This window comes from Silurus aristotelis (genome assembly GCF_946808225.1).
Source record: "Silurus aristotelis genome assembly, chromosome: 13".
In the NCBI taxonomy this organism is placed as follows: domain Eukaryota; kingdom Metazoa; phylum Chordata; class Actinopteri; order Siluriformes; family Siluridae; genus Silurus; species Silurus aristotelis.
Genome location: NC_139586.1, coordinates 30,007,462 through 30,030,503, shown reverse-complemented (window position 1 = coordinate 30,030,503; position 23,042 = coordinate 30,007,462). Strand labels below are relative to the sequence as shown.

The 23,042-nt window shown below is 37.8% G+C and overlaps 1 protein-coding gene across 6 annotated transcripts in view; it reads right to left on the bottom strand.

Moving 5' to 3' along the window:
- sbno2b (strawberry notch homolog 2b) overlaps positions 1-23,042 on the bottom strand; it is a 94,928-nt gene that overhangs the window by 26,307 nt on the left and 45,579 nt on the right. For 3 of the 6 annotated variants that reach the window (XM_083559003.1, XM_083559005.1, XM_083559007.1), the window contains 10 exons: positions 6,775-6,900; positions 6,490-6,564; positions 6,053-6,146; positions 5,801-5,961; positions 4,459-4,592; positions 2,001-2,094; positions 1,103-1,246; positions 901-1,018; positions 719-824; positions 488-641 (listed from right to left, as the gene is read on the bottom strand). In XM_083559003.1, the coding sequence (XP_083415129.1) occupies positions 488-641; positions 719-824; positions 901-1,018; positions 1,103-1,246; positions 2,001-2,094; positions 4,459-4,592; positions 5,801-5,961; positions 6,053-6,146; positions 6,490-6,564; positions 6,775-6,900 (1,206 nt within the window). Of the gene's footprint in view, positions 1-487; positions 642-718; positions 825-900; positions 1,019-1,102; positions 1,247-2,000; positions 2,095-4,458; positions 4,593-5,800; positions 5,962-6,052; positions 6,147-6,489; positions 6,568-6,774; positions 6,901-23,042 lie in introns of all 6 variants that reach the window. The other 3 variants (XM_083559002.1, XM_083559004.1, XM_083559006.1) reach the window with 1 other exon arrangement.

Sequence of the window (23,042 nt, the reverse complement as noted above, 5' to 3'; positions counted from 1 at the left end):
CAGTTCCGGACACATACAAACACAACCACATACACGCACTAACACACACGCACAAACACTTACACACACATACACATACACACACACAAACACATACACAGACACACACACCCACATACACAAACACTCACACACACACACACACACACACACACACACACACACACACACACACACACACACACACAAACACACTTGCTCTCCGCTTCACCTCAGCACCTTCTTCACCTCCACATCTACACTAACATCCTGGAACATCTCACACATACACCTGATTTATTACTTACACATAAACACCCAAATCTACATTTTCAGGACCTCACTATCAAATCCATGACATTTAAAATAATGAGTTTTTTGTTCTTGATGTGTTTGTGTGAATCTCATGTTCACAGCTCAGTGGAAGTCTGTGTGTTGTAGTGTGACATGTAGATCAGTACAGTGCTGATTCTGTTTCAAAAACAGAAGATATTTCCTGCACCCTCACCAGTTTGGCAGCTTTGTTGTAAACGAGTGTGAAGTCATTGTCCAAGCTGATCTCTTCGATGCGGAAGGAAACCCCAGAGAAGCTCAGCTGCCGTGCGATGTACATCCCACTCACCTTCATGTCCATAGCGACAATCTCCATGGCACCCACACCTCTGTTAAAACAGTGCAAACATCTGATCAGAAAACGTCCTAGACTGATCGATCTCACACCCTCTTACACGTTACAGACCTCTTCTCAATTGCGTGGAGGAAATCTTCAAACGTCTTAAACTGTGTTCCTTCTCCCCAGATTCCCAGACGACTCATGTAGATCATGTTCTTTGGCTCAGAAGCACCTGCGCAATAAAGAAAATGTGGACCTTGGAATAATAACGACTATAAACATTTCCATGTGGTTGTAGGAAGACTGACCTGTAGCACTGGCGTACACCACCCTGGCCAGAGGAAGCTTGTTCTGGAGCTGAATCACAGCTTTGCCCATTTTGGTGGATGTGGCATTTTTAGCTTTATGGCATTCATCAAACACGATCTGTAAACACGGTGCAGGTAAAGGAACTTAAAGTAACCCTTTAAAGGTGTGTTATAATCTCACGGTCCAAACAGTAAAGGATACGACTCCATCAAATTCTGGTCCACACCAATCCAGGATCTGCTTGAGTCTAGTGCGGTGCTGACCTCCTGCCTGGCTTTCTCCAATCAGAGCAGAGTAGGTCGCAAACAGAACCCCTTCAGAGGTAGCTGTGTCTCCATACTTTATCTGACAGGACACAAAGATGTGCAGATCGGTGAAGTGTTAATGCAAATACACTGTGACTGAGTTCAAGCCATAATATATGAGAGAGAGAGAGAGAGAGGGGGGGGGGGGATAGAGAGAGAGAGAGAGAGAGAGAGAGAGAGAGAGAGAGAGAGAGAGAGAGAGAGAGAGAGAGAGAGAGAGAGAGATAGAGGGAGAGATAGAGAGATGCAGATCTAATTTACAGGATTTCAAGTCAATTTTAAGACTTTTTAAGACCCTATTAAGAGCACAAAGTATTAAATGTAAGACCTTTATCACTTCATCAAACACAATATACAGTATTAATAGAAATGGGCCTTAACCGAGTCTGAAATTCTGTTTTTTAAACCAAATGTCTCTAAACTTCTTCATTGCTGAAAAATACGTCTGTGGTACAGTCCGAGACATTCGCACCAAAAACTGAAAGCTGATTGGCTGTTAAATGTTGGTCTCATTTGTAGTCGTAATAAAGACAATTATATTTGTACCAGCAGAAGAAAAAAAAAAAGTACAACCACCACAAAAACTAGCAAACATTTCAGTAAGCATTAAAGGTGGTGTTACATCCGAAAATTAAGACCTGTTTAATATTATTTAAGACCTACAACCGCTACATTTTAAGATTTTTAAATCTAAGACTTTTTTTTTTACTTTTTAAGACCCTGTGGAAACCCTGTATTAATTTGTGTTTAATCAAATATGTATTTATCTGCATTTAAAGTGTGTGAATCTTCACCTTATTCAAAGCATGTACTAGAATATTACTAGGAGCACGAATGTCCTGAAGATCTCGTTCAGCGTCATATTTGAGGTCATTGGATACGCTGAACCTGAAAGAGACAAAATAAATATTAGAGATAGAAAGTGTGGAAATAAATCTCATGTAGAGCTAGTGTGGAAGGTGTAGTGTAGAAGGTGTAGTGTAGAAGGGGTAGTGTAGAAGGGGTAGTGTAGAAGGTGTAGTGTAGAAGGTTTAGTGTAGAAGGGGTAGTGTAGAAGGGGTAGTGTAGAAGGGGTAATGTAGAAGGGGTAGTGTAGAAGGTGTAGTGTAGAAGGGGTAGTGTAAAAGGGGTAGTGTAGAAGGGGTAGTGTAGAAGGTGTAGTGTAGAAGGGGTAGTGTAAAAGGGGTAGTGTAGAAGGGGTAGTGTAGAAGGTGTAGTGTAGAAGGGGTAGTGTAAAAGGGGTAGTGTGGAAGGTGTAGTGTAGAAGGTGTAGTGTAGAAGGGGTAGTGTAGAAGGGGTAGTGTAGAAGGTGTAGTGTAGAAGGTTTAGTGTAGAAGGGGTAGTGTAGAAGGGGTAGTGTAGAAGGGGTAATGTAGAAGGGGTAGTGTAGAAGGTGTAGTGTAGAAGGGGTAGTGTAAAAGGGGTAGTGTAGAAGGGGTAGTGTAGAAGGTGTAGTGTAGAAGGGGTAGTGTAAAAGGGGTAGTGTAGAAGGGGTAGTGTAGAAGGTGTAGTGTAGAAGGGGTAGTGTAAAAGGGGTAGTGTGGAAGGTGTAGTGTAGAAGGTGTAGTGTAGAAGGGGTAGTGTAGAAGGGGTAGTGTAGAAGGTGTAGTGTAGAAGGTTTAGTGTAGAAGGGGTAGTGTAGAAGGGGTAGTGTAGAAGGGGTAATGTAGAAGGGGTAGTGTAGAAGGTGTAGTGTAGAAGGGGTAGTGTAAAAGGGGTAGTGTAGAAGGGGTAGTGTAGAAGGGGTAGTGTAGAAGGGGTAGTGTAGAAGGGGTAGTGTAGAAGGGGTAGTGTAGAAGGTTTAGTGTAGAAGGGGTAGTGTAGAAGGGGTAGTGTAGAAGGGGTAATGTAGAAGGGGTAGTGTAGAAGGTGTAGTGTAGAAGGGGTAGTGTAAAAGGGGTAGTGTAGAAGGTGTAGTGTAGAAGGGGTAGTGTAGAAGGGGTAGTGTAGAAGGGGTAGTGTAGAAGGTGTAGTGTAGAAGGGGTAGTGTAGAAGGGGTAGTGTAGAAGGGGTAGTGTAGAAGGGGTAGTGTAGAAGGGGTAGTGTAGAAGGTGTAGTGTAGAAGGGGTAGTGTAGAAGGGGTAGTGTAGAAGGGGTAGTGTAGAAGGGGTAGTGTAGAAGGTGTAGTGTAGAAGGGGTAGTGTAGAAGGGGTAGTGTAGAAGGGGTAGTGTAGAAGGGGTAGTGTAGAAGGTGTAGTGTAGAAGGGGTAGTGTAGAAGGGGTAGTGTAGAAGGGGTAGTGTGGAAGGTGTAGTGTAGAAGGTTTAGTGTAGAAGGGGTAGTGTAGAAGGGGTAGTGTAGAAGGGGTAGTGTAGAAGGTGTAGTGTAGAAGGGGTAGTGTAGAAGGTGTAGTGTAGAAGGGGTAGTGTAGAAGGTGTAGTGTAGAAGGGGTAGTGTAGAAGGTGTAGTGTAGAAGGTGTAGTGTAGAAGGGGTAGTGTAGAAGGTGTAGTGTAGAAGGGGTAGTGTAGAAGGTGTAGTGTAGAAGGGGTAGTGTAGAAGGTGTAGTGTAGAAGGGGTAGTGTAGAAGGGGTAGTGTAGAAGGTGTAGTGTAGAAGGGGTAGTGTAGAAGGGGTAGTGTAGAAGGGGTAGTGTAGAAGGGGTAGTGTAGAAGGGGTAGTGTAGAAGGGGTAGTGTTAAAGCGGTAGTGTAGAAGGTGTAGTGTAGAAGGTGTAGTGTAGAAGGGGTAGTGTAGAAGGGGTAGTGTAGAAGGGGTAGTGTTAAAGCGGTAGTGTAGAAGGTGTAGTGTAGAAGGTGTAGTGTAGAAGGTGTAGTGTAGAAGGGGTAGTGTAGAAGGGGTAGTGTAGAAGGTGTAGTGTAGAAGGGGTAGTGTAGAAGGGGTAGTGTAAAAGGTGTAGTGTAAAAGGTGTAGTGTAGAAGGGGTAGTGTAGAAGGGGTAGTGTAGAAGGGGTAGTGTAAAAGGTGTAGTGTAGAAGGTGTAGTGTAGAAGGTGTAGTGTAGAAGGGGTAGTGTAGAAGGGGTAGTGTAGAAGGTGTAGTGTAGAAGGGGTAGTGTTAAAGCGGTAGTGTAGAAGGTGTAGTGTAGAAGGTGTAGTGTAGAAGGGGTAGTGTAGAAGGGGTAGTGTAGAAGGGGTAGTGTAGAAGGGGTAGGGTAGAAGGGGTAGTGTTAAAGCGGTAGTGTAGAAGGGGTAGTGTAGAAGGGGTAGTGTAGAAGGGGTAGGGTAGAAGGGGTAGTGTTAAAGCGGTAGTGTAGAAGGGGTAGTGTAGAAGGGGTAGTGTAGAAGGAGTAGCTTACCATAATGCTTTTCTCCTTCCCTTTAGGAAGTTCTCCAGAATGATCCCAGCCACTGTGCGGCCCTTCCCCACTCCAGCTCCATCTCCAATCAGAAAACCTGCTCTCTGCTTGTTCTGGAGGATCACCTCATGTTGCTAACATATACACACACACACACACACACACACACACACACACACACACACACACACACACACACACACACACGTAGACACAAACACATACACATTATCAGTATTTATAGGACTCTTCTTCTGGAAATCACTGTGACGTGATCCACACACTGAGGCTTGTATCTCTCATATAATCACACTGTTCCTAACCCTCTCCTGGAGATGTTTTTGATCTCATCTCTCCTGTTGGTTGTTGATCCCCTGAACTTTCCTTTGTTTTTTTTGTTTTTGTTTTTTTAACAACGATTCAGGTTACTCTTCAGGATTTGTCTGTTGTTGGAATTAAAGCTGCAGTTGGGTTCATCAGGCTGCATCGCAAATGCTATCATACAAAATCCACGTAGAGAGATGGTACCTCCCGTCACGTCGCTTTTCGACGCAGATGGATGGGAGCCCCTGTGCTTCGCTTTTCAATGCAGATCGCTGTCCTATACACTTAATAATGTATTATCTATCATAATAAGTGTATAGGATTAATTTTACAATTTAAAAAAATCCTGAAGATGACCGTAAGCCTAACCCAAACCCTAACCCGAACCCTAACCCTAAACCAAACCCTAACCCGAACCCTAACCTTAACCCAAACCCTAACCCGAACCCTAACCCTAAACCAAAGCCTAACCCTAACCTTAACCCAAACCCTAACCCGAACCCTAACCCGAAACCCTAACCCTAAACCAAACCCTAACCGTAACCCGCAAATGGGGTCCCGTCCATCTGCGTCAAAAAAGCAATGCGAAGGCTTTCCCGTCCCTCTACGTCGAAAAGCGACGTGAAGGGGGTACCCTTGTCGTCGGATGTGGACCCCGTCGGACGCAACATCCACAGCGTCGATATGTGACGATGTGGGGTGCGAATGTGTTGTGCTGAGAGTCACATTCGAGTCTTTACACAGAAACTGCGTGATTAAAGAATCTTGTGATAAAAATGATCATAGGAACATTATAGTTATAATAAATCACTACTTTGGAAACTTTGAAAACAAAAGGTTTTGTACTTTTACTCAAGTGACAGAACTTTTACTTTTACTGGAGTCTGAGTCTCTACTTTTAATAAAACCACCTGCTTTATGCACTTCATCCACCACTAATTATGAACGTGTGTGTGTGTGTGTGTGTGTGTGTGTGTGTGTGTGTGTGTGTGTGTGTGTAGTATGCTACTGCATGTACTTGGCAGGCGTAGATGATGGCCTCGAGCTGCAGGGCAGAGAGCACCCCACACTGGATGATGGCCTCAGGGATAGAGAGTGTGTAGGTGATGTCTGGTGGAGGAACGCTTGAAAGTGTGTTGGTCTCCACTACACGGTCAGGATGTGAGTTTCCTATAGAGGCTGAACAGATAATAAAGATGTCTGATATAAGAGGAGGAAGAGAGATAATCAGATATGAAGGTGTGAAAAATGAAAAGGGGGCAGGGCCTACATTTAGAAGGTTTGTAATCAGCATAGGTGTTTACATGGCCGAGCTCTTCTGTCTCTTCTTCCTCTATCTCTTCCTCCTCTTCTGGCTGAGAACGCTGTAGCACACACACGCGCACACACACACACACACACACACACACACACACACACACACACACACACATGGACCAGTTATAATTAATCACCTAGATAAAGACTACAGGTTTCTCTACATATCAAACAAATAACAATAAATGAATGTGAAAGCAAGATCTCAGAGCAGAACACTGAATTCTGAGTTCTGATTTACTCAGTTCTATTAATTTCTAAAGTAAAAGTAAACTGTAGGAAACTGTACAATTGTAATGAATTATTATGAAATCACTATAATTATAAACACTGTTTATACACAAGGATGATTTCATCTCATTTCCTGTTCCGGTGTAATGAGACGCTGACCTGAACAGGTGGCGGTGTGCTGATAAGTGCTGTGATATCAGCTAAACTTCGTATATCCTGAAACCGGTTGGAATACTGCTAAAGAGAAGAAAAGAAGCAAAAACACAGGACTGAAAGTAAATCAGTGGCAGAAACGAACGTGTGAAAATGTGACATCTCGAGTGCAGAGCGAACACATAGCGCTTGAGTGTAGGAGTGCAGAAAAACAATATTGGAATTCAGAGGAAGTTCGCGGTCGCTTTGTTCGATGTATGTGTGGGTGGGTGGGGGGTGAATCAGTCTTACCTCCTGAGTCGGTGTTGGTGTATTGATGTCCCATATGGTAGGTACAGGAATGACATCTACAAAGTCAGACAGAGGGTCCGTAGAAATGGGGGAGATTTCAGTCAGATCATCAATACATACCAGGTCCTACAGAGAGAGAGAGAGAGAGAGAGAGAGAGAGAGAGAGAGAGAGAGAGAGAGAGAGAGAGAGAGAGAGAAAGAGAGAGAGAGAGAGAGAAGGATTATATCATGCTAAAACCTTTCACTATATGATGATCAGGAACTTCATAATGCTAAGAATTTCATGTCTATATTGCAGCTTAACAATATTTCTTTCAGTCACCCAGATCACTGAAACCTTTATCAGTATTTACACCAGCAGGAAACATAAAGACACTAATCCTGAATAAATCCATGGCCATGGTGTGGGTTTTCTCTGTAAATTGCCTCCAGAGTAAAAACGAATGTCTGAAGTTGTGTGAATTCAGTGCTGGGATCGGATCCACTCTCTGATCCTGAACAATAATAAAGGTGTTTACAGATCATTATGAAGGACTTAATCACTCAGTGGATTCAAATCCTTATCTCAGGGAAATGTTCTTCTCTTTTTTTTTAATCACACATGAGCTCGGACGTGGACGGAAAAAAATCTATTCTGCTTTGGTCCCTGGACACAGCATCATTTTGTTACTATTGGAAACCACACCAGGAACCCAACTATAGACACCTGAGATGGTGAAACATGATTGTTATTTTTTTAGAAAATCCACTTAAACATCACTGTGAAATTTCAGGAATAAACAAACAAACAAACAAACAAATAAATAAAAGCAAATAAATAAATAAACAAATAAAACCCATATATATATATATATATATATATATATGCATAAATAGGTTTTGGCTAAAATCGACTAAATAATGAACAATAATATTTTGGGAGAAGTTTCTACACCCTCAGTGATAAGATATCGATCAGCTCAGTACACAGTAAAGCTGTTATTAGCCAATCGCTCTTATCACTCATGTCTGTTTTACAAATCTGCCTTTTTTACTGTCTGAGTAAAAAAAAAAATACTGCTGAATCATTAAAGATGATATAATGAAAAAATAAAAAAAGTTATAAATCGCACCATTATTTACATAACATTTGATCCAAAAATAATAACAAAATCATCATAAGCATTGAGAGATCATCACATATATTTATACTGATATATATATATATATATACACATTTCCATAAAACATATTTTATGAATCTAAATAAAACAAATAATAATGTGTCTCTGATCTGTGTGCAGGAATACAGCAGATCTAAAACACTGTGAAATGTTTAATTGGTCTAACATTACGATCTGAAATACTTTTGGATGATGGAATGAGGAAATAGTACCTGTACCTGTAACTTTACCTTATGCAGTTGAAGACATTAAGAAAAATCTGATTTTAACTTATAGCTATTAATGTATAACTGTATAAGTTTATACGTGTGTAAGTGGAAAGTGGAAACTAAAAACTCATGACCTTGACACTCGCGACCTCAATAGTTAGCAACTTTTCATTTGGAACTGAATTAAGTGTAACTCGGAGTAACATTTCAAAACAGAGATTGAACTAATAAATTACATAAAAATGTTAAAAAAAACTATTTTTATTATTAATCTATTATTATTGTATTATTCATTTCAAGTAGTAATTTACAATTTTTGGTGAGTTTACAGTACAGTACAATTTCACTCGAAATAGGAACCATCAAAAAAAGAGTCAGAACCTCGCCACTTCTGTTACTCGCGAGGGTCATAAAAGTAACTACCCTGAGTATCCGGCTGCACTGTACAGATGTATAGGTTTATAAGTGTACAGATGTAAAAGTGTATAAGTGTACAGATGTAAAAGTGTATAAGTGTACAGATGTACAAGTGTATAAGTGTACAGATGTAAAAGTGTATAAGTGTACAGATGTACAAGTGTATAAGTGTACAGATGTATAAGTGTATAAGTGTACAGATGTATGAGTGTATAAGTGTACAGATGTACAAGTGTATAAGTGTACAGATGTATAAGTGTATAAGTGTACAGATGTATGAGTGTATAAGTGTACAGATGTATAAGTGTACAGATGTATAAGTGTACAGATGTACAAGTGTATAAGTGTACAGATGTATGAGTGTATAAGTGTACAGATGTATAAGTGTACAGATGTATAAGTGTATAAGTGTACAGATGTATAAGTGTATAAGTGTACAGATGTATAAGTGTACAGATGTATAAGTGTACAGATGTATAAGTGTATAAGTGTACAGATGTATAAGTGTATAAGTGTACAGATGTATAAGTGTACAGATGTATAAGTGTACAGATGTATAAGTGTATAAGTGTACAGATGTATAAGTGTATAAGTGTACAGATGTATAAGTGTACAGATGTATTAGTGTATAAGTGTACAGATGTATAAGTGTATAAGTGTACAGATGTATAAGTGTATAAGTGTACAGATGTATAAGTGTATAAGTGTACAGATGTATTAGTGTATAAGTGTACAGATGTATAGGTTTATAAGTGTACAGATGTATTAGTGTATAAGTGTACAGATGTATAGGTTTATAAGTGTACAGATGTATAAGTGTACAGATGTATTAGTGTACAGATGTATTAGTGTATAAGTGTACAGATGTATAAGTGTATAAGTGTACAGATGTATAAGTGTACAGATGTATAAGTGTATAAGTGTACAGATGTATTAGTGTATAAGTGTACAGATGTATAGGTTTATAAGTGTACAGATGTATTAGTGTATAAGTGTACAGATGTATAGGTTTATAAGTGTACAGATGTATAAGTGTACAGATGTATAAGTGTATAAGTGTATAGATGTATAAGTGTATAAGTGTACAGATGTACAAGTGTATAAGTGTACAGATGTATAAGTGTATAAGTGTACAGATGTATGAGTGTATAAGTGTACAGATGTACAAGTGTATAAGTGTACAGATGTATAAGTGTATAAGTGTACAGATGTATGAGTGTATAAGTGTACAGATGTATAAGTGTACAGATGTATAAGTGTACAGATGTACAAGTGTATAAGTGTACAGATGTATGAGTGTATAAGTGTACAGATGTATAAGTGTACAGATGTATAAGTGTACAGATGTATAAGTGTATAAGTGTACAGATGTATAAGTGTATAAGTGTACAGATGTATAAGTGTACAGATGTATAAGTGTACAGATGTATAAGTGTACAGATGTATAAGTGTATAAGTGTACAGATGTATAAGTGTATAAGTGTACAGATGTATAAGTGTACAGATGTATAAGTGTACAGATGTATAAGTGTATAAGTGTACAGATGTATAAGTGTATAAGTGTACAGATGTATAAGTGTACAGATGTATTAGTGTATAAGTGTACAGATGTATAAGTGTATAAGTGTACAGATGTATAAGTGTATAAGGGTACAGATGTATAAGTGTACAGATGTATTAGTGTATAAGTGTACAGATGTATAAGTGTATAAGTGTACAGATGTATAAGTGTACAGATGTATAAGTGTATAAGTGTACAGATGTATAAGTGTATAAGTGTACAGATGTATAAGTGTACAGATGTATTAGTGTATAAGTGTACAGATGTATAAGTGTATAAGTGTACAGATGTATAAGTGTACAGATGTATAAGTGTATAAGTGTACAGATGTATAAGTGTATAAGTGTACAGATGTATAAGTGTACAGATGTATAAGTTTATAAGTGTACAGATGTATTAGTGTATAAGTGTACAGATGTATAGGTTTATAAGTGTACAGATGTATAAGTGTACAGATGTATAAGTGTATAAGTGTACAGATGTATAAGTGTACAGATGTATAAGTGTACAGATGTATAGGTTTATAAGTGTACAGATGTATAAGTGTACAGATGTATAAGTGTATAAGTGTACAGATGTATAAGTGTACAGATGTATTAGTGTATAAGTGTACAGATGTATAGGTTTATAAGTGTACAGATGTATAAGTGTACAGATGTATAAGTGTATAAGTGTACAGATGTATAAGTGTACAGATGTATAAGTTTATAAGTGTACAGATGTATTAGTGTATAAGTGTACAGATGTATAGGTTTATAAGTGTACAGATGTATTAGTGTACAGATGTATAAGTGTATAAGTGTACAGATGTATAAGTGTATAAGTGTACAGATGTATAAGTGTACAGATGTATAAGTTTATAAGTGTACAGATGTATTAGTGTATAAGTGTACAGATGTATAGGTTTATAAGTGTACAGATGTATAAGTGTACAGATGTATAAGTGTATAAGTGTACAGATGTATAAGTGTATAAGTGTACAGATGTATAAGTGTATAAGTGTACAGATGTATAAGTGTACAGATGTATAAGTGTACAGATGTATAAGTGTATAAGTGTACAGATGTATAGGTTTATAAGTGTACAGATGTATTAGTGTATAAGTGTACAGATGTATAAGTGTATAAGGGTACAGATGTATAAGTGTACAGATGTATTAGTGTATAAGTGTACAGATGTATAAGTGTATAAGTGTACAGATGTATAAGTGTACAGATGTATAAGTGTATAAGTGTACAGATGTATAAGTGTATAAGTGTACAGATGTATAAGTGTATAAGTGTACAGATGTATAAGTGTACAGATGTATTAGTGTATAAGTGTACAGATGTATAAGTGTATAAGTGTACAGATGTATAAGTGTACAGATGTATAAGTGTATAAGTGTACAGATGTATAAGTGTATAAGTGTACAGATGTATAAGTGTACAGATGAATAAGTTTATAAGTGTACAGATGTATTAGTGTATAAGTGTACAGATGTATAGGTTTATAAGTGTACAGATGTATTAGTGTACAGATGTATAAGTGTATAAGTGTACAGATGTATAAGTGTATAAGTGTACAGATGTATAAGTGTACAGATGTATAAGTTTATAAGTGTACAGATGTATTAGTGTATAAGTGTACAGATGTATAGGTTTATAAGTGTACAGATGTATAAGTGTACAGATGTATAAGTGTATAAGTGTACAGATGTATAAGTGTATAAGTGTACAGATGTATAAGTGTATAAGTGTACAGATGTATAAGTGTACAGATGTATAAGTGTACAGATGTATAAGTGTATAAGTGTACAGATGTATAGGTTTATAAGTGTACAGATGTATTAGTGTATAAGTGTACAGATGTATAGGTTTATAAGTGTACAGATGTATAAGTGTACAGATGTATAAGTGTATAAGTGTACAGATGTATTAGTGTATAAGTGTACAGATGTATAGGTTTATAAGTGTACAGATGTATTAGTGTATAAGTGTACAGATGTATAAGTGTATAAGTGTACAGATGTATAAGTGTACAGATGTATAAGTGTACAGATGTATAAGTGTATAAGTGTACAGATGTATAGGTTTATAAGTGTACAGATGTATTAGTGTATAAGTGTACAGATGTATAGGTTTATAAGTGTACAGATGTATAAGTGTACAGATGTATAAGTGTATAAGTGTACAGATGTATTAGTGTATAAGTGTACAGATGTATAGGTTTATAAGTGTACAGATGTATTAGTGTATAAGTGTACAGATGTATAAGTGTATAAGTGTACAGATGTATAAGTGTACAGATGTATAAGTGTACAGATGTATAAGTGTATAAGTGTACAGATGTATAGGTTTATAAGTGTACAGATGTATTAGTGTATAAGTGTACAGATGTATAGGTTTATAAGTGTACAGATGTATAAGTGTACAGATGTATAAGTGTACAGATGTATAAGTGTACAGATGTATAAGTTTATAAGTGTACAGATGTATTAGTGTATAAGTGTACAGATGTATAAGTTTATATGTGTACAGATGTATAAGTGTACAGATGTACAAGTTTATAAGTGTACAGATGTATAAGTGTACAGATGTAAAAGTGTATAAGTGTACAGATGTATAAGTGTATAAGTGTACAGATGTATGAGTGTATAAGTGTACAGATGTATAAGTGTATAAGTGTACAGATGTATAAGTGTATAAGTGTACAGATGTACAAGTGTATAAGTGTACAGATGTATAAGTGTATAAGTGTACAGATGTATGAGTGTATAAGTGTACAGATGTACAAGTGTATAAGTGTACAGATGTATAAGTGTATAAGTGTACAGATGTATGAGTGTATAAGTGTACAGATGTATAAGTGTACAGATGTATAAGTGTACAGATGTACAAGTGTATAAGTGTACAGATGTATGAGTGTATAAGTGTACAGATGTATAAGTGTACAGATGTATAAGTGTACAGATGTATAAGTGTATAAGTGTACAGATGTATAAGTGTATAAGTGTACAGATGTATAAGTGTACAGATGTATAAGTGTACAGATGTATAAGTGTATAAGTGTACAGATGTATAAGTGTATAAGTGTACAGATGTATAAGTGTATAAGTGTACAGATGTATAAGTGTATAAGTGTACAGATGTATAAGTGTACAGATGTATAAGTGTACAGATGTATAAGTGTATAAGTGTACAGATGTATAAGTGTATAAGTGTACAGATGTATAAGTGTACAGATGTATTAGTGTATAAGTGTACAGATGTATAAGTGTATAAGTGTACAGATGTATAAGTGTATAAGTGTACAGATGTATAAGTGTACAGATGTATTAGTGTATAAGTGTACAGATGTATAAGTGTATAAGTGTACAGATGTATAAGTGTACAGATGTATAAGTGTATAAGTGTACAGATGTATAAGTGTATAAGTGTACAGATGTATAAGTGTATAAGTGTACAGATGTATAAGTGTACAGATGTATTAGTGTATAAGTGTACAGATGTATAAGTGTATAAGTGTACAGATGTATAAGTGTACAGATGTATAAGTGTATAAGTGTACAGATGTATAAGTGTATAAGTGTACAGATGTATAAGTGTACAGATGTATAAGTTTATAAGTGTACAGATGTATTAGTGTATAAGTGTACAGATGTATAGGTTTATAAGTGTACAGATGTATTAGTGTATAAGTGTACAGATGTATAGGTTTATAAGTGTACAGATGTATAAGTGTACAGATGTATAAGTGTATAAGTGTACAGATGTATAAGTGTATAAGTGTACAGATGTATAAGTGTACAGATGTATAAGTGTACAGATGTATAAGTGTATAAGTGTACAGATGTATAGGTTTATAAGTGTACAGATGTATTAGTGTATAAGTGTACAGATGTATAGGTTTATAAGTGTACAGATGTATAAGTGTACAGATGTATAAGTGTATAAGTGTACAGATGTATTAGTGTATAAGTGTACAGATGTATAGGTTTATAAGTGTACAGATGTATTAGTGTATAAGTGTACAGATGTATAAGTGTATAAGTGTACAGATGTATAAGTGTACAGATGTATAAGTGTACAGATGTATAAGTGTATAAGTGTACAGATGTATAGGTTTATAAGTGTACAGATGTATTAGTGTATAAGTGTACAGATGTATAGGTTTATAAGTGTACAGATGTATAAGTGTACAGATGTATAAGTGTATAAGTGTACAGATGTATTAGTGTATAAGTGTACAGATGTATAGGTTTATAAGTGTACAGATGTATTAGTGTATAAGTGTACAGATGTATAAGTGTATAAGTGTACAGATGTATAAGTGTACAGATGTATAAGTGTACAGATGTATAAGTGTATAAGTGTACAGATGTATAGGTTTATAAGTGTACAGATGTATTAGTGTATAAGTGTACAGATGTATAGGTTTATAAGTGTACAGATGTATAAGTGTACAGATGTATAAGTGTACAGATGTATAAGTGTACAGATGTATAAGTTTATAAGTGTACAGATGTATTAGTGTATAAGTGTACAGATGTATAAGTTTATATGTGTACAGATGTATAAGTGTACAGATGTACAAGTTTATAAGTGTACAGATGTATAAGTGTACAGATGTATAAGTGTACAGATGTATAAGTTTATAAGTATTACAGATGTATAAGTGTACAGATGTATAAGTTTATAAGTGTACAGATGTATAAGTGTATAAGTGTACAGATGTATTAGTGTATAAGTGTACAGATGTATAAGTTTATAAGTGTACAGATGTATAAGTGTATAAGTGTACAGATGTATTAGTGTATAAGTGTACAGATGTATAAGTGTACAGATGTATAAGTTTATAAGTGTACAGATGTATAAGTGTATAAGTGTACAGATGTATTAGTGTACAGATGTATAAGTGTACAGATGTATAAGTGTACAGATGTATAAGTTTATAAGTGTACAGATGTATAAGTGTATAAGTGTACAGATGTATTAGTGTATAAGTGTACAGATGTATAAGTGTATAAGTGTACAGATGTATTAGTGTATAAGTGTACAGATGTATAAGTGTACAGATGTATAAGTGTATAAGTGTACAGATGTATAAGTGTACAGATGTATAAGTGTACAGATGTATAAGTGTATAAGTGTACAGATGTATAAGTGTATAAGTGTACAGATGTATAAGTGTATAAGTGTACAGATGTATAAGTGTACAGATGTATAAGTGTACAGATGTATAAGTGTATAAGTGTACAGATGTATAAGTGTATAAGTGTACAGATGTATAAGTGTACAGATGTATAAGTGTACAGATGTATAAGTGTACAGATGTATAAGTGTATAAGTGTACAGATGTATAAGTGTATAAGTGTACAGATGTATAAGTGTATAAGTGTACAGATGTATAAGTGTATAAGTGTACAGATGTATAAGTGTATAAGTGTACAGATGTATTAGTGTATAAGTGTACAGATGTATAAGTGTATAAGTGTACAGATGTATAAGTGTACAGATGTATAAGTGTATAAGTGTACAGATGTATAAGTGTATAAGTGTACAGATGTATAAGTGTACAGATGTATAAGTGTATAAGTGTACAGATGTATAAGTGTATAAGTGTACAGATGTATAAGTGTACAGATGTATAAGTGTATAAGTGTACAGATGTATTAGTGTATAAGTGTACAGATGTATTAGTGTATAAGTGTACAGATGTATAAGTGTACAGATGTACAAGTTTATAAGTGTACAGATGTATTAGTGTATAAGTGTACAGATGTATTAGTGTATAAGTGTACAGATGTATTAGTGTACAGATGTATAAGTGTATAAGTGTACAGATGTATTAGTGTATAAGTGTACAGATGTATTAGTGTACAGATGTATAAGTGTATAAGTGTACAGATGTATTAGTGTATAAGTGTACAGATGTATTAGTGTACAGATGTATAAGTGTATAAGTGTACAGATGTATTAGTGTATAAGTGTACAGATGTATAAGTGTATAAGTGTACAGATGTATTAGTGTATAAGTGTACAGATGTATTAGTGTACAGATGTATAAGTGTATAAGTGTACAGATGTATTAGTGTATAAGTGTACAGATGTATTAGTGTATAAGTGTACAGATGTATTAGTGTATAAGTGTACAGATGTATAAGTGTACAGATGTACAAGTTTATAAGTGTACAGATGTATAAGTGTATAAGTGTACAGATGTATTAGTGTACAGATGTATAAGTGTATAAGTGTACAGATGTATTAGTGTATAAGTGTACAGATGTATTAGTGTATAAGTGTACAGATGTATTAGTGTATAAGTGTACAGATGTATAGGTTTTTAAGTATACAGATGTATAAGTGTACAGATGTATAAGTGTACAGATGTATAAGTGTATAAGTGTACAGATGTATAAGTGTATAAGTGTACAGATGTATAAGTTTATATGTGTACAGATGTATAAGTGTACAGATGTATAAGTTTATAAGTGTACAGATGTATAAGTGTATAAGTGTACAGATGTATAAGTTTATACGTGTACAGATGTATAAGTTTATAAGTGTACAGATGTATAGGTTTATAAGTGTACAGATGTATAGGTTTATAAGTGTACAGATGTATAAGTAGAAAAGATATATAAGTAGATAAGTGTATAGATGTAGAAGTTTATAATTGTCACAGCTCAAGAAATCTAAGGAGAACACCAGTGTGTTTTCAACAGAACAGAAGGAAAATCTTACACTCCCTTGAAAATTCTGGGAAAGCCGGCCTCGGAGGACTGAACATTTCCACGGAGAATCTGAGGAGATTTGACAGTTGTTTCAGTACTGAATGAAACATTACATCCTGCGTGTGGTACTGAAGCCAGCTCTGACTCAAACCAGAGAAACCTGTTTGTTCCTGTCGCAACAGAAAACACTGCACGCAACCTGCTTTTTCCAAGGACCGGAAAGTTCACTAAACGTGTTTAATGAGTTACGCTGATCGTACAGACGGACAACATCGAGTATTCCGATTGCAGAGTTTTCCCTCATGAGCAGAGCAACACTGAGTACAGTGCGTTTATATACGTGCAGATGTTACACATGATCCAGGTGTTTCAGAAAATTCACCAACAATCATTTCTGTAAGGACTAATTAAAATCATTATTCTTCTTCTACTAAGCCCAAATCTTGACAACAAAATAATAAATAAAATAAATTAATAAATAAATAGAAAATAAGAACCATCTTCTGTTTCTTTTTTATTTAATCAATTGTATTGCTTTTTTTATTAATTCACTGAAATTTATAGATTTTATTAATTATTTTTTTGTTTTATTTGTTTTATTTACAATTATTTTTTTTATATTATATTTGAATCATTTTATACTTATTTTGATAAGCCTCCCTTTTTATTTATTCTATTTATTTATTTTATAATTTTTATTAAATTAATTTATTTACAAATATACTGTATTATTTTGTAATTCTGTTAATTTATATACTTTATTATATGCTATATCATTAATATTAATTATTTTTTTATGTTTTTGTATATTCTGATGTGATGGTTTCATGTTGTGGATTAATAAATAATAACAGATCAGAATCCTTCAGTCTTTTAGTGGTTCATTTTACAAATCACTGCAGCAAAACATTTGTTGATCCAATTTAAAAGATTAATGCAGAACAAAACAAAAAACCTGAGGAAAAGTTACACTGCAGAATTTTTCAACTTCAACAAGTCTACAGCCAAGCTGGTATGGGGTGTGATGTACAGGGTATGGGGAATGAGGTGTGGGGTATGGGCTGTAGGGTATAGGGGATATAAGGTGTGGGGTATGGGGTATGAGGTACAAGATGTGGGGTATGGTGTATGAGGTGTGGTGTATGAGGTGTGGGGTATGGGGTAGGAGGTGTGGTGAATGAGGTATGAGGTGTGGTGAATGAGGTATGGGGGGTTATAAGGTGTAAGGGTATGGAGTATGGGGTATGAGGGGTAGTGAATAAGGTATGGGGGGTATAAGGTGTGGGGCATGGAGTATGAGGTATGAGGTGTGGTAAATGAGGTATGGGGGTATGAGGTGTGGGGTATGGGGTATGAGGTGTGGTGAATAAGGTATGGGGGTATAAGGTGTGGGGTATGGGGTATGAGATATGAGGTGTGGTGAATGAGGTATGGGGGTATAAGGTGTGGGATATGAGGTATGATGTGTGGTGAATGAGGTATGGGGGTATAAGGTGTGGGGTATGGGGAATTAGGTGCGGGGTATGGTGTATAAGGTGTAGGGCATGGGGTATAGGGTATGAGGTGTGGTAAATGAGGTATGGGGGTATAAGGTATGGGGTATGAGGTGTGGTGAATGAGGTATAAGGGGTTAAAAGGTGTGGGGTATGGGGTATGAGGTATGAGGTGTGGTGAATGAGGTATAGGGGTATACGGTATGGGGTATGAGGTTTAGTGAATGAGGTATGGGGGTATAAGGTGTAGGGCATGGGGTATAGGGTATGACGTATGAGGTGTGGTGAATGAGGTATGGGGGGTATAAGGTGTGGGATATTGGGTATGAGGTATGAGGTGTGGTGAATGAGGTATGGGGGTATAAGGTGTGGGGTATGGGGTATGAGGTATGAGGTGTAGTGAATAAGATATGGGGGTATAAGGAGTGGGGTATGGGGTATGAGGTATGAGGTGTAGTGAATGAGGTATGGGGTATGAGGTATGAGGTGTGGTGAATGAGGTATGGGGGTATAAGGTGTAGGGTATGGGGTATGAGGTGTGGTGAATGAGGTATGAGGGTATAAGGTGTGGGGTATGGGGTATAGGGTATGAGGTGTGGTGAATGAGGTATGGGGGTATAAGGTGTGGGGTATGAGGTATGAGGTGTGGTGAATGAGGTATGAGGGTATAAGGTGTGGGGTATGGGGTATGAGGTATGAGGTGTGGTGGATGAGGTATGGGGTATAAGGTGTGGGGAATGGGGTATGAGGTGTGGTGAATGAGGTATGGGTGTATAAGGTGTGGGGTATGGGGTATGAGGTATGAGGTGTGGTGAATGAGGTATGGGGGTATAAGGTGTGGGGTATGGGGTATGAGATGTGGTGAATGAGGTATGGGTGTATAAGGTGTGGGGTATGGGGTATGGGGTATGAGGTGTGGTGAATGAGGTATGGGGGTATAAGGTGTGGGGTATGGGGTATGAGGTGTGGTGAATGAGGTATGGGTGTATAAGGTGTGGGGTATGGGGTATGAGGTATGAGGTGTGGTGAATGAGGTATGGGGGTATAAGGTGTAGGAGGTGAAGGGTATGAGGTATGAGGTGTGGGATATAAGGTATGAGGTGTGGGGTATTTGGTGTGAGGTTAAGCTGATAAGGCATGTTTAGTAAACCCAGTGACCTAGTGAAGTTCTAAACACTAAAGAGGTGACATGTTTATCTGCCCCTGTGGTCTGACAGCAGCGTCCTGTCACAGCGATGTTCCTCTTCCACTTCATATTCTACTCAGTTTCCTGCTTAAACAAGCACTTTGTGTTTCCCAGCAGTGCTTTTATAAACCACATGTATGACCAAATTTAGACCAAGTTTTCACAATCATGAGTTTTCCTGCGCTAACACCACTGAAACACCTTCGCAAACTCCAACACCACAGTGCAGGGGTCAGGAACTCAAACACCACAGTGCGGGGGTCACAAACTCAAACACCACAGTGTGGGGGTCACAAACTCAAACACCACAGTGTGGGGGTCATAAACTCAAACACCACAGTGCGGGGGTCACAAACTCAAACACCACAGTGCGGGGGTCATAAACTCAAACACCACAGTGTGAGGGTCAGGTACTTAAACACCACAGTGCGGGGGTCACAAATTTAAACACCACAGTGCAGGCGTCACAAACTCAAACACCACAATGCGGGGGTCACAAACTCAAACACCACAGTGTGAGGGTCAGGTACTTAAACACCACAGTGCAGGGGTCACAAACTCAAACACCACAGTGTGAGGGTCAGGTACATAAACACCACAGTGCAGGGGTCACAAACTCAAACACCACAGTGCGGGGGTCAGGTACTTAAACACCACAGTGCAGGGGTCACAAACTCAAACACCACAGTGCGGGTGTCACAAACTCAAACACCACAGTGTGAGGGTCAGGTACATAAACACCACAGTGCAGGGGTCACAAACTCAAACACCACAGTGCGGGGGTCAGGTACTTAAACACCACAGTGCAGGGGTCACAAACTCAAACACCACAGTGCGGGGGGTCAGGTACTTGAAAACCACAGTGCAGGGGTCACAAACTTAAACCCCACAGTGCGGGGGTCACAAACTCAAACACCACAGTGGGAGGGTCAGGTACTTAAACACCACAGTGCGGGGGTCAGGTACTCAAACCCCGCTGATGCATGTGGTTCTCAATGATTAAGATCTGCAGTTTAACCTGAACACTTCTACACCAGGGTGTGGTGAGGAAATAAAAAGTCAGATATAATGTGTGTGTGTCAGACACTGGCTTTGTTTCATCTCCTAACTGCATGAATGGAGCGTAGGGTTTCAGGAACACTGAGCCACTGCCCTGAACCTTCTAGACTGAAGCAGTGAGCAGGGAATCCCCCAGCATTCCACATCAACCACAACACATTCTTCCATACTGAAATACCATCTCACATCAAACATACTTCTATCATGAACCTCCTCCACAGGACCAGCAGGATAAATTCTGTGTGCTGTTCATACGGTTTTGTTTTTATTTTGTTTACTAACATTTCAATGATTTACTATAAAACTGGTACAGAAACTAATCAGCTGATCTCAGAGACGAACAGATTAAAGAAGCGCTGTGAAAATCCTGCATGCATTCTGACATGCTTTTCTGCTCATCACTGTTGTAAAGAGTTTCCTATCACAGAGAATGTCATGTCTCATGATGTCTCGCTGGATGTTTTTTTGTTAACAATATCAAGCAAAATCCCAGCACATCAGTGAGTTCTAGAAATACTTGAAGATTTACAAATAGAAAAACAACGAGATTTACTGCATTGCAGAATGTGGTGAGGAACCCGGGAGGTCTGGTGCATGCAGATAACCTTCTCATGATTCTCCATGAAGGTTATAAAGGCATGTGTTCAAATGCAGTTTGAGTCAGACATAAAATCAAATACGTCACAATAGGAAACTTTATTTAACGGCGTAAATCGATGAACTTTCTCATTATTAGTGATCAGTGCTGATTTTGTCTGTGTGTTCAGAAGTCACTCTCAGGCTTCGTGCTGAAGGAGAGTATTTGCATCGACATTCTTCTGTTTTGCATCTTCAGTTTAAAAAAAAGGCAAATGAAAGATTCGTCAAGCAAAGAAACTTATAAAATAAATAAGGTCACGCTTCGTCTCAGCCTCGCCGCTCTCCAGACTCCATCTGTAAACCGGTTTATGCATGTAGTTTTAATTCCACTCCCACCCTGTGGTGAACATCACGCTGCACTCGAACATGCCTTGAGACGTCCACCGAGCTCGGAACAAAGGCACAAAAACAGACGAGGAAGCAACTGTTTGGGAATCAGGTAATAATGCAGTCTGGAAAAACAACTCCTGCATAATAAATTAAAATCCTTTATAAATAACTAACATGTAGGTCTAATAAACACACCCTGTGTCTGACCTCCATAACCTGCTGATGATTTCATTACGTTCATGTCATGAAGCTTACTAGTGATCCGAGTCTGAGCTGTGATGAGCGCTCATGAGGGTTCGAAGTGGAATGAGAAAAGACAGTCCAGATGCTCGGACCGTCCAGACTGTAACACGCACACACACACACACACACACACACACACACACACACACACACACACACACACACACACACACACACACACACACACACACATATACACTGGCCAAATGTGACTAACAAGTGGTGAATTAGTGCACTACGTTAAGAGGAAGCTAAGCCCCGAGGGTGGGGGGTGGGGGGGTAAGGGCTCTTCTCTTACCGAAAGTCACTGAGTGTCTGTGTGTGATTTTAAACAATGAGGAAAAGAAAGAAACCTGCAAACCAGGCAAAAAAAAAAAAACTCTTCCCGTGCAGAAAAACAATTCAAGTAAATGGGTAAATGTGTGTGTGTGTGTGTGTGTGTGTGTGTGTGTGTGTGTGTGTGTAATAATGTATGTATTTTGTACACAAGAGGAATTTGAACACACACGTATTGTGTCGAGGTCACTAGAGAGCCGTGTCTCATTATTACAGTAGATTAGCGTTAGCCACAGCGTCACGGCGCATACGGGAAAAACATCAGCAGCCAAGAACAACAGCTTCCTGCGTTTCATTACCCCACAGACACAACTAAAAATATCAAAAGTGATCTAAAAACAACGTCTTCGAAAAAATGCATGAGAAAGAAAAAAGTGAAAGAATAAAAATCTAAAGGGTAAAATAAGAGAGAGAGAGAGAGAGAGAGAGAGAGAGAGAGAGAGAGAGAGAGAGAGAGAGAGAGAGAGAGAACGGGTTCAGGTCAAGTAGTGAAACCACAGGTGTCTGTGATCAAGATCTCTTCATAGCACCTTACATCACTCTCTTCCAGTAAGGCATGCGCTCGTGCAGCTCTGCCTCGGGGCCTAAAATAGATCTGTTTGCCCATCGTTTACTGTCAGGATTCACAGTTTCTCTCCTTCTGAAGAACAGACACCAGACCTGGTGAGATCTCAGACCCAAAAAGTTCACATTAACACATGAACACAAGCGGATTCATTTTCACACTGATGTTTATGTTCATCCAGGACTCGGGTTTAAACCCCACACACAGTCTGGAGTAAGACCTTCTGTCACGGCCTTCACTTCTTCTGCAAGCGTAGATTTATTAGCAACGCTCGAGCGCACACGTCAAAACCAAAAATAAATGCTCTCATGCAAATAATCTGAAGTCTGAAGTTGACTCGCTGAGGAGAATC